Source organism: Dendrobates tinctorius, unplaced genomic scaffold, assembly GCF_039654945.1.
Source record: "Dendrobates tinctorius isolate UK_male_01 unplaced genomic scaffold, ASM3965494v1 ptg000147l, whole genome shotgun sequence".
In the NCBI taxonomy this organism is placed as follows: domain Eukaryota; kingdom Metazoa; phylum Chordata; class Amphibia; order Anura; family Dendrobatidae; genus Dendrobates; species Dendrobates tinctorius.
This window is the reverse complement of record NW_027361814.1, coordinates 15,149,749-15,165,176: the sequence shown is the minus strand read 5'-3', so window position 1 is coordinate 15,165,176 and position 15,428 is coordinate 15,149,749. Positions and strand designations below refer to the sequence as shown.

Here is a 15,428-nt window from a genome sequence, read left to right as displayed (position 1 = left end):
GTATTTGCCTTAGCAGCAGCAACTCTTAACCTCTTCCTTTCCAACTCTGGTTTACTTTATGCTATAACACTTTGTGCAAATAGTTTGTATCCCTTTATGACTGCACTACGCTTTACTCTATAGCATACTTACTTATTGCATTACATTTTTGATCTGGTATATATATATATATATATATCTCTATCTATCTTTTTGCTATTTGGATTTTTATCCTTTTTTGCTGTATGCTTTATACACTTTGTCATTATCATACGATCAGGGCTTATACTGGCTTTCTGTGATGAATTCATTGTAGGATTTGTACCTTTATGTATTACTCTTATCCTTGAGCCTTTGTTTGCACCTGGTCTATAGGCCTTTTTTGTCGTTTTTTGCATTTCTTTGCTCACACATATACCGCATTGTATTGCAGTGCATTTTTAATGATTTATAATAAAACATTATTGATTTTATGGCATATAGTTTCCTTTTTCTTTTTGTATGATTTGTAATATATTGGAAATGCCATTGTTACTAGGCAATATAAAAATTGTGATGATTAGGTGGGGCCATGCGCAATACAATGACCGTGCGATACTTGATGCCTCAAACTTATGTGCTGACCCTTTATACAATGCGCCAGTTCCTATTTTTATCCACGAGACCTTTGTGCAACATTTGCTTTTTAATGCTTATTTTAAAAAGTGTAGTACAAAATATTTCTTATTGTGAACTGTATTTTTGGCCGCATTGTATTTTTTTAGAAACTTTATTGGGTTATCCAGGCTAATTTATTCATAGTTTACTTTTAAAATCCTCATACACATTATCAAAAATTGGCAGAATCCATTGAGATTTTGGCTGGATCAGCCAATCATCTTTTGTGCATGAGGGCCTCTTGACTGTCAGATGTCGTACAGGAATATATGGACTGAGCATCTGAAATTTCTCTTGTTTGGAGACAGACAAGTCACTGCCATATGAATGTGGCAGCAGCTTTCACATAGGGAACACAAGTGGCCAAAACAAGTGTTCCTGTGCATATGGGAGCTTGGAAGGACAGTTGTTAACCAAACAATAGTTCAGCTGACAGTTTTCTAATGTGCATGACCAGTTTTAGGCTAAGATATCAGTTTAATTGGTGGGTCCTATTTTCATCGGTATTTCAAGGAGCAAAAAGAAAAACAAACAAAGGGCGCGTCCAAAGAACAGTATGTTCAACCCCAGAGCACCACACACGTGTAAGGGCGCATATTTCATTGTTTTTTACTAATATAGCACATAGTTATGATTCTGCTCAGTGATATGCAAATAGTACCAGCATAATCAAAGAGATTTCTGAAATCTCATGCACACGCTGCCTTTTTTTCCATGTGTTTTGAGCCCTGCTGCGTTTTTTTGCCCAGATGCAGGCATGTCGATTCTTTCATTGTTTTTGCATCTCTTTTTACTCATTAAAACATGTGGGTGAAAAGCGTAAGTAAAGATGCTGCAAAAATGCACGTAAAAACAAACACGCAACAAAATCATGCGTATTGCATGGGTCTTTTTTCTTACCACCTCTCTGGTTTTTGGTGCAGAAATAAAACTCTGCAAAAGTGCAATGTGTTAATATACTTAAGAGGAGCCACAGCCGCTCATGGTGGTCTTGCAGCCTCTTCATTGTTAACATTGCTTTTGCAGTTTGGTTTACTCTGCTGAATTCTATGTTGGTGGTTTATCTCCTGGAAAAAATGATAGGTCGCAGGAAATCCTAAGTGTCAGATCCTTCTGTTCTTGATGTCACCTGATGGTGGATAGTTGGGAGGCACCCATACACATAAGACTATCATCTAATCCCAGTGATATCATTGGGTTTGAACAAAGTTAGTCTAATGTTTGTGGAGGCCATAAGGATTGGCCATCAAATTTGAATAACCCCTTTAAATAAATGGTTCATTCAGGAATATCAAATTGTGGCCATGTCCTCAGTATTGGTGAGGGCCCAACGTTCACAGATGGTGGTTGTGCTCACAGCCCAACTCCGTGCAGGACACTTGGCATTTGCCACAGAACACCAGGATTGGCAAATTCGACACTGAGCACATGTGACAGACAGAGTCTGGAGACGCCATGGAGAGCGATCTACTGCCTGCAACATCCTTCAGCATGACCGGTTTCACAGTGGGTCAGTAATGGTGTGGGGTGGCATTGCTTTGGAGGGCCACACGGTGTTGGGCTGTGAGCACAACCCCCATCTGTGGACGTCGGGCACTCAGACGATCCTCATGGAGTCGGTTTCTAATCATTTGTGCAGACACATGCACATTTGTGGCCTGCTGGAGGTCATTTTGCAGGGCTGTGGCAGTGCTCCTCCTGTTCCTCCTTGCACAAAGGCTGAGGTAGCGGTCCTGCTGCTGGGTTGTTGCCCTCCTATGGCCCCCTCCACGTCTCCTGGTGTACTGGCCTGTCTCCTGGCAGCACCTCCAACCACTGGACACTACGCTGACAGACACAGCAAACCTTCTTGCCACAGCTCGCATTGATGTACAATCCTGGATGAGCTGCACTACCTGAGCCACTTGTCTGGGTTGTAAAGTCCGTCTTATGCTACCATGAGTGTGAAAGCACAACCAATATTCAAAAGTGACCAAAACATCAGCCAGAAAGCATTGATACTGAGATGTGGTCTGTGGTCTCCACCTGCATATCCACTCTTCTATTGAGGGTGTCTTGATAATTGGAATAATTTCCATCCGTTGTCTATTCCATTTGCACAACAGCAAGTGAAATTGATTGTCAATCATTGTTGCTGCCTAAATTGACAGCTTGATTTCACAGAAGTTTGATTTACTTGGAGTTATATTCTGTTGTTTAAGTGTATTTTTTTGAGCAGTGTAAATATATGCGTCTCAATGACGTGTGTGTGTGTATATATATATATATATATATATATATATATATGTATTCTAGTATTCTATGTGTCTATAGCTATTATTTCATTTGTGTTTTAACCTGTCATTGGGCTCCATTCAGGGCCGGCTCCAGGTTTTTGAGGGCCCCGGGCGAAAAAGTCTCAGTGCCCCCCCCCTTTAACACATACCATGATTTATGCAGTGTGACATCCATGGTGCCAGCCAAAAACGGACTTGTCTCTGTGTGGATCACATGGACACGCATGTGAGCCACATGGACACTTGGCAAAACACATTCATGTGAACAAGGCTATTGATTAGTAGTATATGTATGAAAGAAAGAACAGAGAAAGAGAAAGAACAGAAAGAGAGAAAGAAAAACAGAGAGAAAGAGAGAAATAAAGAGGGGAAAGAAAGAACAGAGAAAGAAAGGAAGAACGGAGAAAGAAAGAAAGAAAGAAAGAAAGATTAGAAAGAGAAAGAAAGAAAAGAACAGAGAAAGAGAAAGAAAGAGGGGAAAGAAAGACAACAGTGAGAGAAAGAGGGAAAAAAAGAACAAAGAGAAAGAAAAAAGAGAGAAAGAACAGAGAGAAAGAAAGAGTGGACAGCAAAAAGGACAGAAAGAAAGGAAGAGGGGAAAAAAGAACAGAGGGGGAGAGAGAAAGAAAGAGGGGAAAGAAAGAACGGAGAAAGAAAGAACAGAGAGAGAAAGAAAGAGTGGACAGAAAAAAAGAACAGGGAGAGAGAGAAAAAATTTTTTAGAGAGAAAGAGCAGAGAGAGAGAGAGCAGAGAAAGAGAAATAAACAGAGAGAGAAATAAAGATTCTATAAAAATACCATAGCAGCCCAGCTACCATTGTAGTGCCCACCTGAGCCTCCTCGTGCAGGACATATCATGATCCGCACACATCTCCAATTCCAAGGCAATCCCGCTGTCCGCGCTGTCAGAGGAGGACTCGGTGATGGATCTGAAGCATTCCCTGAAGTGCCTCCATGGTTCCATCACAATCTCCTCCCGTACTTACCTCATTTCTGGTCAGCTTCCAGCACGTCACTTCCAGTAGAACATCACGTGCTAGTTTTAAAGTGCTTCTTGGGGCTACGCCGTGTACTCCTGTGTCCGAGGGAAAAGTAAGCTCACGGCTGGGGCAGTCTCTCTCAAAATCAGGACTGTCTCGCTGGATCCGGGATGGTTGGAGGTATGAATGCTCCCCACCATACACCTCGAACACGGACAGCTCCGCTTTGTATGCCTTGTACACACACGGCTCCGCTCCGTACACATTGTACACACGTGGCTTCACATTGTTATGATGAGTCACCGAAGGAAGAAAAACAAAAATACTAGCGAAGTCCAGAAAAACCAGAGATGTTGGCAGCTATCGGATTGCAGACCCCTGAACCCATCACCACAACTAGCAGTAGCCGTGGGGGGCTCCCACGGTGCCCTAGACCCCTCGAACATGGCCAGAAGACAGAAAGGGGAAAACTAAACTGCCCCAGAGCAGACCCCAAAGCAATAGGCAGCCCCCAACATATAATGACGGTGAGGCAAGATGAAAACACTAACACAGATAGAAAGATAGGTTGAGCAAATGATGGGGCCCAAGCTAACTAAATAGGACATGACAGGAAAGCTGCTGTCTGCAATCCGCAAAAAACCCTAAAAAAGACCAAAGCGACTGATAGGAAAAACAGGCCCTGAAGTCGCTAGACTTCAAAAGACTATATCAGCACTCAGGTATATTCTGAAGACAGAGCAAGAGATAAAAAGATCAGAGACAAAAATGGAATTCAGCTCACCCCCGGCCGGGGATGGCTGAGCTCCAAAAAACTGAGCAAAACAAAACCAAAACTAAAGTGTACAAACGCAGAGCAAAAAAACTTAGCTTTGAGAAGCAGGAATCAGGCTGGTCTCCAAGAATCCAGCAGGAAAATCACCAGCGAGGCAGAAGGGCGTCGGCTGCCTTATATCCAGTCGGCAGGTCCAGCCACCCAGTCATCATCTATCTGCTCAGGTGTTTGGTAATCAGTTTCACTACCTTCTTTCACCAGAAGAGGGAGTTCATCAGACCTCAACGGTGAAGGGAAAAATGAACTCACAACAGTACCTCCCCCTTGAGGAGGGGTCACCAAACCCTCATCCATGCCACCCGGGCGATCAGGGTGAGCCCGATGAAAGGCACGCACCAATCTTTCGGCATGAATCTCAGAGGCAGAGACCCAGGAATTATCCTCCTGACCATAACCCTTCCACTTAATCAAATACTGGAGTCTCCGTCTAGCCAGACGGGAATCCAGTATCTTCTCTACCTCCTATTCCATGTTACCTTCAACCAATACAGGGTCAGGAGGTGCCACCACAGGAACTACTGGTTCAACAAACCTCTTCAACAAGGACTTATGAAACACATTAAAGATGTGTCTGACAGGATATCAGGACTCTTCAGACCTACAGATGACTACCCATTCCTGCTACTACATGTGGGGACAAATGACACCACAAGAAACGACCTGGAAACCATCTGCAGAGACTTTGAAGACTTAGGCAAGAAAGTGAAAGAACTGGGAGCGCAGGTGGTCTTCTCTTCCATCCTCCCAGTGGATGGCCATGGAACAAGGAGGTGGAATAAGATTCTGCAGGTGAACAACTGGCTACGTCGATGGTGCCGTCAGCAACGATTTGGATTTCTGGATCACGGAGTGAACTACTTATACGATGGACTACTTGCTAGAGATGGGGTGCACCTTACGAAGACTGGAAAGCAGGTATTTGGAAGTCGCCTTGCTACACTTGTAAGGAGAGCTTTAAACTAGAACAACATGGGAAGGGAAGCAAAAGACCAGAAAAAGCCATACACCTGACAAATGCTACTGAGAACTCTGCTATTAGAAGTGGAAAGGAAGAACAAAGACGAAAGAATCTAATTAAAAAAAATATTGGAGAAAGAGTAACCAATCACAAACTAAAATGTTTCTATACTAATGCACAAAGCATGGGCAACAAACAAGGAGAATTGGAACTACTAACACAGGAAAAGAAATATGATGTCATTGGAATCACTGAAACTTGGTGGGACAATACACATGATTGGAATACAAGACTAGAAGGATACAACTTATTTGCAAGAAACAGACTTGATAAACGAGGAGGGGGTGTCGCATTGTATGTTAGAAATGCGTATATCTGCACAGAGATTGAAGCTTCAGAGACTGGGAGTTCTGTGGAAACTGTTTGGGTAAGAATACAAGGACAGAACAATGGAAATGACACCATTGTAGGCATTTACTACAGGCCGCCTGTGCAAGCTGAAGATATGGATGAACTCTTTATGCATCAAATGGCCAAGTTCTCCAAAAAATATGACATAGTTGTCATGGGAGATTTCAACTATCCAGACATTTGTTGGGAATCTCTCTCAGGCAAAACTAACAGGTCAAGGAAATTCTTATCCTCTCTTGCTGACAACTTTATCTTCCAAAAGGTAAAGGAGAAAACAAGGGGAACTGCTACCTTGGATCTAATCCTTATAAACAGGGAGGAAATGGTTGAGGAGGTAAAAGTGGCTGGGACCCTAGGAGGTAGCGACCATGCTATTTTAGAATTTTGGATAACTAGAGGCGGAAGACCTGTGAAGACTGAGACGTCAAGGTTAGATTTCAGAAAGGCAGATTTTAAGGGATTCAGAAAGAGAATTGGAGGGATCCAATGGCTGGATATCCTTAAAGACAAAAATGTCCAGGAAGGATGGGAAATCTTGAAAAATGAAATTCTCAAAGCACAGTTGTTAACAATTCCGAAAAGAGGGAAGAATAGGAAGCATTTAAGGAAACCAGGATGGATGAACACAGAACTTAAGCACATGCTAAAAAGGAAGCAAAAAATGTTTATAAAATGGAAAGAAGGAGGCATATCTAAAGAAGAATATAATGCTGTCTGCAGAACCTGCAAGGCACAAATCAGATTATCTAAAGCTGAAAATGAATTGAGGCTTGCAAGAGATGTCAAAAGCAATAATAAAGGATTTTGGGGATATGTCAAAAGTAAAAGAAAAGTCAAAGATGCTATAGGATTTTTACAGGATGAAAATGATGAAATGGTAAGACAGGATGTTGAGAAAGCTGAACTTTTAAATTCCTATTTTGCATCTGTTTTCTCTCAGAAAGGAAATGTAACATCAACTGTTATTCACTGTCCTATTAAGGGAATAGAAGAATCCAGGATATCTATAAACAGAAAGATAGTGAGGAAACACTTAGCTAACCTAAATGTATTCAAGTCTCCAGGTCCAGATGAATTACACCCCAGAGTACTGAAGGAGATAGCAGAAGAAATTTTTGAACCCCTCTCCATAATCTTTGAAAATTCTTGGAGAACAGGAGAAGTGCCAGAAGACTGGAGAAGAGCAAATATTGTTCCTATCTTCAAAAAGGGGAAGAAGGTGGACCCAGGCAACTATAGGCCGGTGAGTCTGACTTCTATACCAGGAAAGATCTTTGAACAAATTATTAAACAACATGTATGTCAATACCTGGATAAGAATGAAGTGATTAAACAGAGTCAGCATGGGTTTGTAACTAATAAGTCATGTCAGACTAATTTAATTTCCTTCTATGACGGTATTACTGATTGGGTGGATCAAGGAAATGCTGTAGATATAGTATATCTTGACTTCAGCAAAGCATTTGACAAAGTCTCTCATACAATCCTTATTGAAAAAATGACTAAGTATGGAATGGACAAGGCAACTGTTAGGTGGATTCATAACTGGCTTAGTGATCGGACCCAAAGAGTGGTCGTAAATGGCTGCACATCCAGTTGGAAGAATGTCTCAAGTGGGGTACCACAGGGCTCTGTCCTGGGCCCTGTATTGTTCAACATCTTTATCAACGATTTAGATGAAGGAATTGAGGGTAAACTGATTAAATTTGCTGATGACACAAAGCTAGGAGGGATAGCTAATACTAGAGAAGAGAGAGCGAGGATTCAAAAAGATTTAAATAAACTGGAGAAGTGGGCAGCAACTAACAGAATGGTTTTTAACAGGGAGAAATGCAAAGTACTACATCTGGGCAATAAAAATGAAAAAAGCATATATAGAATGGGAGGAATAGGGCTAAGTGACAGCACATGTGAAAAAGACTTGGGTATACTAATAGATCACAGACTGAATATGAGTCAACAGTGTGATGCAGCAGCAAAAAAGGCAAATGCAATTCTAGGATGTATTAACAGAAGCATACAGTCTAGATCACGTGAAGTCATTATTTCCCTCTACTCCTCTTTGGTCAGACCTCATCTGGAATATTGTGTCCAATTTTGGGCACCACATTTTAAAAAAGACATCAACAAACTGGAGCAAGTTCAGAAAAGAGCGATCAGAATGGTGACCGGTCTGCAAACCCTGTCTTATGAGGAAAGGTTGCAGGATTTGGGAATGTTTAGTTTGCAAAAGAGAAGACTGAGAGGAGACTTAATAGCTGTCTACAAATATCTAAAGGGCTGTCACATTGTAGAAGGATCAACTTTATTCTCATTTGCACAAGGAAAGACTAGAAGCAATGGGATGAAGCTGAATGGGAGGAGACACAGATTAGATATTAGAAAAAACTTTTTGACAGTTAGAGTGATCAATGAGTGGAACAGGCTGCCATGAGAAGTGGTGAGTTCTCCTTCAATGGAAGTCTTCAAACAGAGGCTGGACAGACATCTAACTGGGATGATTTAGCGAATCCTGCTTTGAGCAGGGGGTTGGACCAGATGGCCCAGGAGGTCCCTTCCAACTCTACGATTCTATGATTCTATGATTCATTATGAATCTTAAATGTGACAGGAAGAGCCAACCGAAAAGAGACCGGGTTAATAATCTCCAAAATCTTGTAAGGTCCAATAAATCTAGGCTTAAACTTAGGAGAAGCTACCTTCATAGCGATATTTTTAGATGACAACCAAACCATATCACCCACTTTAAACTGGGGACCAACGGTCCTATGCCGGTTGGAAAACCGCTGGGCCTTTCCCTGGGAGAGAGACAACTTATCCACCACTTGGTACCAGATCTGGTGCATTCTCTCCACCACAGTGTCAACACCTGGGCAGGCAGAAGGCTCCATCTGCCCTGAAGAAAATCTAGGATGAAACCCAAAGTTACAAAAAAAAGGTGACATCAAAGTGGCAGAACTAGCTCTATTATTTAAAGCAAATTCGGCCAAGGGCAAAAATGAAACCCAATCATCCTGATCAGCGGAAATAAAACATCTCAAATACGACTCTAAGGTCTGGTTTGTTCTCTCCGTCTGCCCATTAGTCTGAGGATGAAACGCAGAGGAGAAGGACAACTGAATTCCTAGCTTGGAACAGAAAGTCCTCCAAAATCTAGACACAAACTGAACTCCTCTGTCAGATACAATATTCTCAGGAATCCCATGCAAGCGAACCACCTGTTGCAAAAACAAGGGCACCAACTCAGAGGAAGATGGCAACTTAGGGAGTGGTACAAGATGGACCATCTTAGAGAATCTATCACAAATCACCCAAATAACAGTCATTCTCTGAGAGACAGGCATATCAAAGATAAAATCCATTGAAATATAGGTCCATGGCCTCCTGGGCACCGGCAAAGGCATCAACAACCCACTAGAGCGAGAACAAGGTTTAGACCGGGAGCAAGTCCCACCGGACTGCACAAAATTCCTGACATCACGAGACAAGGCGGGCCACCAAAAAGACCGACTCACCAGATCTCTAGTACCAAAGATACCTGGATGACCAGCCAATGCAGAGCAATGAACTTCAGACATCACTCTCTTCCTCCACTGGTCAGGAACATACAACTTTCCACTGGGACAACGCTCAGGTTTGTCCTCCTGAAACCCTTCCAGAGCACGTCTCAAATCGGGCGAGATGGCAGAAAGAGCTACCTCCTCGCCTAAGATGGTAGCAGGCTTGGTCACAACAGGAGAATCAGCAAGGAAACTCCTAGAGAGGGCGTCTGCCTTGACATTCTTAGTGCCCGGAAGGAAAGAGACCACAAAATCAAAACGTGTGAAAAACAAGGCCCACCTAGCCTGTCTAGGATTCAAGCGTTTGGCCGACTCCAGGTAAATCAAATTCTTGTGGTCAGTGAGGACCACGACTTGGTGCTTAGCTCCCTCCAACCAATGTCTCCACTCCTCAAATGCCCATTTCATGGCTAACAGTTCCCGACTCCCCACATCATAGTTATGTTCAGATGGGGAGAACTTTCGGGAAAAGAAAGCACAGGGATCCATTTTAGATGTTACAGGATCTTTCTGGGACAAAACAGCTGCTGCACCAATCTCAGAAGCGTCCACCTCTAACTGTAACGGGAGTGAGACATCAGGTTGCCACAAAACCGGAGACGTGAATCTTCGCTTCAACTCCTGAAAGGAAGAAACAGCCTCCGGAGACCAATTCAGCACATCAGCACCCTTCTTAGTCAAATCATTCAATGGATTGGCAATACTAGAAAAATTAGCTATAAATTTCCGATAAAAATTAGCAAAACCCAAAAACTTCTGGAGGGCCTTCAAAGAAGTGGGCTGAACCCAATCATAAATGGCCTGCACCTTGGCCGGGTCCATTTCAATAGTTGACGGAGAAAATAAAATCCAAAAATGAAATTCTCTGTACCCCAAAAAGGCAATTCGATCCCTTGACATACAGGGAATTCTCCCTCAAAATCCGGAACACAGTCCGAACATGTTCCACATGAGAGTCCCAATCCTTGGAGAAGATCAAAATATTATCCAGATAGATAATCAAAAATTTATCCACAAAGTCTCGGAATATATCGTTCATGAAGCACTGGAAGACAGAAGGGACATTAGTGAGCCCAAAAGGCATCACCAGGTACTCAAAATGTCCCTCCGGAGTATTAAACGCCGTCTTTCATTCATCCCCATGCTTAATGCGAATAAGATTATACGCCCCGCTGAGGTCAAGCTTGGTAAACCAGCATGCACCTTTAACTCTGGAGAATAGATCAGAAATCAGGGGTAACGGATACTGATATCTAACAGTAATTTTGTTGAGGGCACGATAGTCAATACAAGGCCTTAATGAACCATCCTTTTTAGCCACGAAAAAAAACCCAGCACCTAAGGGTGAAGAGGATGGTCTAATATGACACTTCTCCAACGACTCCTTAATATAGGATTGCATAGCCTCGTGCTCGGGTACAGATAAATTGAAAAGCCGACCCTTGGGAAATTTACACCCCGGGCTCAGCTCAATTGCACAGTCATAACTCCTATGAGGAGGCAAAGACGCAGACTCATTCTCACTAAATACATCATAAAAGTCAGCCAAATAGTCAGGAACATCATGCGACTGGTGAGAGGTGGAGAAAACAGGAGCATCGCTAAGGGCACACCGACAACCCAACTCACCACAGACACAGATTTCCAATCCAAAAACTGGATTATTGATTTGCAACCAGGGAAACCCCAGAACAACGGTATCATTCAAATTATGCAACACCAAAAATCTGCAATTTTCTTGATGGTCTGGGGCGACCCGCATTACCACCTGGGTCCAAAACTGAGGTTTATTTTTCGCCAAAGGAGTAGCATCAATACCCCTCAAAGAGATAGGCGTCCGCAGAGGTGTCATCGGAAATCCACAACGTTTAGCAAAATCCAAGTCCATCAGGTTCAGAGCAGCTCCTGAATCCACAAAAGCTTTGGCGGAAAATGTGGACAGGGAGCAGATCAGAGTAATTGTCAGAAGAAACTTAGGTTGAACACCATCCACAGAAAACGTGTGTGCACAACGTTTCTCTCGTTTAGGGCAGACAGAGAACATGCGAGGCATCTCCACAAAAAAAAAACACAACTTATTACGCCTTCTGAACTCCTGACGTTGCGCCCTAGATGAAACTCCATCACATTGCATAGGTTCAGACATTGGTTCAACAGGTGGTAACCCCTCTCGTGCAGTCTTGCGTTCACGCAAACGCCGATCAACCTGAATGGCTAATGACATAGAATCATCAAGACTAGAGGGAACAGGAAATCCCACCATAGTATCTTTTACGGTTTCTGACAAACCCTTCCGAAAGAGGGCTGCCAAGGCACCATCATTCCAGGTAGTAAGGACCGCCCACTTTCGGAATTTTTGACAGTACAACTCTGCAGAATCCCGACCCTGGCTCAAGGCCAACAGGGCCTTTTCAGCCTGATCAATAGCATTAGGTTCATCATACAACAACCCCAAAGCTTGAAAAAATGCATTCACATTATTTAGAATAGGATCATCAGGTTTCAAAGAAAACGCCCAATCCTGGGGATCGCTGCGCAGCAAAGAGATGACAATTTTAACCTGCTGCGCGGGGCTCCCCGATGAGTTAGGCTTCAAGGCAAAAAATAATTTACAATAATTCTTGAAATTTAAAAACTTAGACCGATCCCCAAAATACACATCAGGAGTAGGAATCTTTGGTTCAGCAACATGTGAATGAGCAAGATAGGCGGAAATTCCCCGCACTTCTGCAGCGAGCTGCTCCACACGATCACACAATTGCTTTATCTCCATTGAGAGAAAAATTCCCCCTACGGCCTCAGAGATATAGAGGAAAAAAAAATATGCACAAAAAAAATTCTGACACCTTTTTTTTTTTTCTTTTTTTTTTTACAATTCTTTCCTGCTATTGAGTACCCTAGGATCCGCGGTATGGCTGGTGATTCTGTTATGATGAGTCACCGAAGGAGGAAAAACAAAAATACTAGCTAAGTCCAGAAAAACCAGAGAGGTTGGCAGCTATCGGATTGCAGACCCCTGAACCCATCACCACAACTAGCAGTAGCCGTGGGGGGTTCCTACGGTGCCCTAGACCCCTCGAACATGGCCAGAGAACTAAATAGCCTAAAGAAAGAAAGGGGAAAACTAAACTGCCCCAGAGCAGACCCCAAAGCAATAGGCAGCCCCCAACATATAATGACGGTGAGGCAAGATGAAAACACTAACACAGACAGAAAGATAGGTTGAGCAAATGATGGGGCCCAAGCTAACTAAATAGGACATGACAGGAAAGCTGCTGTCTGCAATCCGCAAAAAACCCTAAAAAAAACCAAACCAACTGATAGGAAAAACAGGCCCTGAAGTCGCTAGACTTCAAAAGACTATACCAGCACTCAGGTATATTCTGAAGACAGAGCAAGAGATAAAAAGATCAGAGACAAAAATGGAATTCAGCTCACCCCCCGCCGGGGATGGCTGAACTCCAAAAAACTGAGCAAAACAAAAACAAAATTAAAGTGTACAAACGCAGAGCAAAAAAAAAACTTAGCTTTGAGAAGCAGGAATCAGGCTGGTCTCCAAGAATCCAGCAGGAAAATCACCAGCGATGCAGTAGGGCGTCGGTTGCCTTATATCCAGTCGGCAGTTCCAGCCACCCAGTCATCATCTATCTGCTCAGGTTTTGGTAATCAGTTTCACTACCTTCCTTCACCAGAAGAGGGAGTTCATCAGACACCCCATACACACCCGGCTCTGCTCCACTCCATAAACACATGGCTCAGCTGCGTACACACAGGGCTCCATTCCATACACCTCATACACAGACGGCTCTACTTCGTACACAACATACACATCCGGCTCAGCTCCGTACACCTCGTACACATGCGTCTCCACACAACTCATACACATGTGGCTCCGCTTAGCACACCTCATACACACACGGCTCCGCTCCGTACACCACGTACACTCACGGCTCTGCACCGTACACCTCGTACACACATGGCTCCGGGCTCCACACCGTACACCTCGTACACACACGGCTCCGCTCCGCACACCTCGTACACACATGACTCTGCTCTGTACACCTCGTACACACATGGCTCCACTCTGTACACCTCGTACACACATGGCTTCGTACCGTACACCTCGTACACACACAGCTCCACTCCGTACACCTTGTACACACATGGCTCTGCTCCGTACACCTCGTACACACATGGCTCCGGGCTCCGCTCTGCACACCTCATACACACATGGCTCCGCTCTGTACACCTCGTACACACGGCTCCGCTCCGGTACACCTCGTACACACACGGTTCCACTCTGTACACATTGTACACAAGCGCTCCTCTACGTACACCTTATACACACACAGCTCTGCTACATCCACCCTGTAAACCCCTCCTGACCCCACACAAACTTGACCTCATCCAGCAGTATGACAACCAGCACAGCAGAGTCCTGCAGCCACAGAGGCCCCTGATCATGTGACCCCTGACTCCTCCCCTCCTGTGACCTCATCACAGGTCCTGTGACCTCATCACAGGTCCTGTGCCGCACACTAGAGAACAGCCGTAGCGATGACTCATTGCTGGCTATGAGGGGCTGCGTGGATCCCTCGGGGAGGGCGAGGATGGGGTTGGGAGCTATGTATGGTATCCCAAACAGCGTGAGTGGGCCCCCAATCTCGCCAGGGCCCGGCATTTGCCCGGGTGCGACGGGTGCTGACGCCGGCCCTGGCTCCATTATATATCCATTTTGCAAGCCAGCGAGAAAATCTCTGCATACGGATGCAATACGGATGTCGTACGGATATTTACATGCGCAAAAAAAGAAGCCACACCTTGACAACAGATGACATACGGATCACTGTCCAAGGAACATTTCTGCATATTACGACCGTAAAATACGGTCTGTATTTTTATACGTTGTGTCTGTCTCCAGCCTAGCAAGAAGTACGTAAATGTTCAAAATTGGCCGTTTTTGTGATAATTGGAAAACGTATGATAATTATATTTTATCCTTATTACATCATTTTTTTTAAACTTATTTTCACATCCCCTTACCGTATTTATCAACTTTAAAATCTTTATCACAACCATCGGGTATGTTAATTTGATAACTTCCAAAAGCTAATTCATCGGCCAGGTGAAAGCTGAATTCAGCAAATCCTTGCTTTGTGGTCACATCCTGCCACTGTGCTATGCGGTGTTTATTTGGGTCCTGCAGAAAAGAGGGAAATTATTATTATTATTATTACTTATAAGCTGCTTAGGGTACGTGCACACGCTGCGGACTGGTCTGCGGATTCATCCGCGCGGATTTTGCAAAATCCGCAGATAAATCCGCAGGTCAAAAGACCTGCGTTTTATCTGTGGACTATTCTGCGGTTTGGACCTGCGGCTTCACCACCTCCACAATGGAGGAGATAGGAAACCGCTGCGGAATCCGTAGAAAGAATTGACATGTCAATTCTTTCTGCGGTTTAGAAACCGCAGATAATCCGCGCGGAAAATTCTGCAGCGTCTGCACTGCGGTTTCCATTTCCCATAGGGAATAATGGTACTGTACACCGCTGCGGATCCGTAGCAGAATCCGCAGCGTGTGCACACACCCTTAGGGTTTGGTAGCAAAGAACCAGATCAGATTAAACCTTCCAGTTGATCTTATCCTGTCGCACATTGCAATGAAAACTGAAAAATAAATAGAATTCTTCTCTAAGTATTCTCAGACCATTTTCCCTCCTTTTCAACTGGCTACAGGATGATCGCTCCCTAATGTTTTGTCAGCCTTGG

General features: G+C 43.8%; 1 protein-coding gene across 1 annotated transcript in view; it reads right to left on the bottom strand.

The window, feature by feature from the left end:
• Nucleotides 1-15,428, bottom strand: part of LOC141049745 (alpha-2-macroglobulin-like protein 1) — a 257,127-nt gene that overhangs the window by 207,963 nt on the left and 33,736 nt on the right. The window contains exon 6 of the mRNA XM_073546472.1: nt 14,700-14,856. Within this exon, the coding sequence (XP_073402573.1) occupies nt 14,700-14,856 (157 nt within the window). The remainder of the gene's footprint in view (nt 1-14,699; nt 14,857-15,428) is intronic.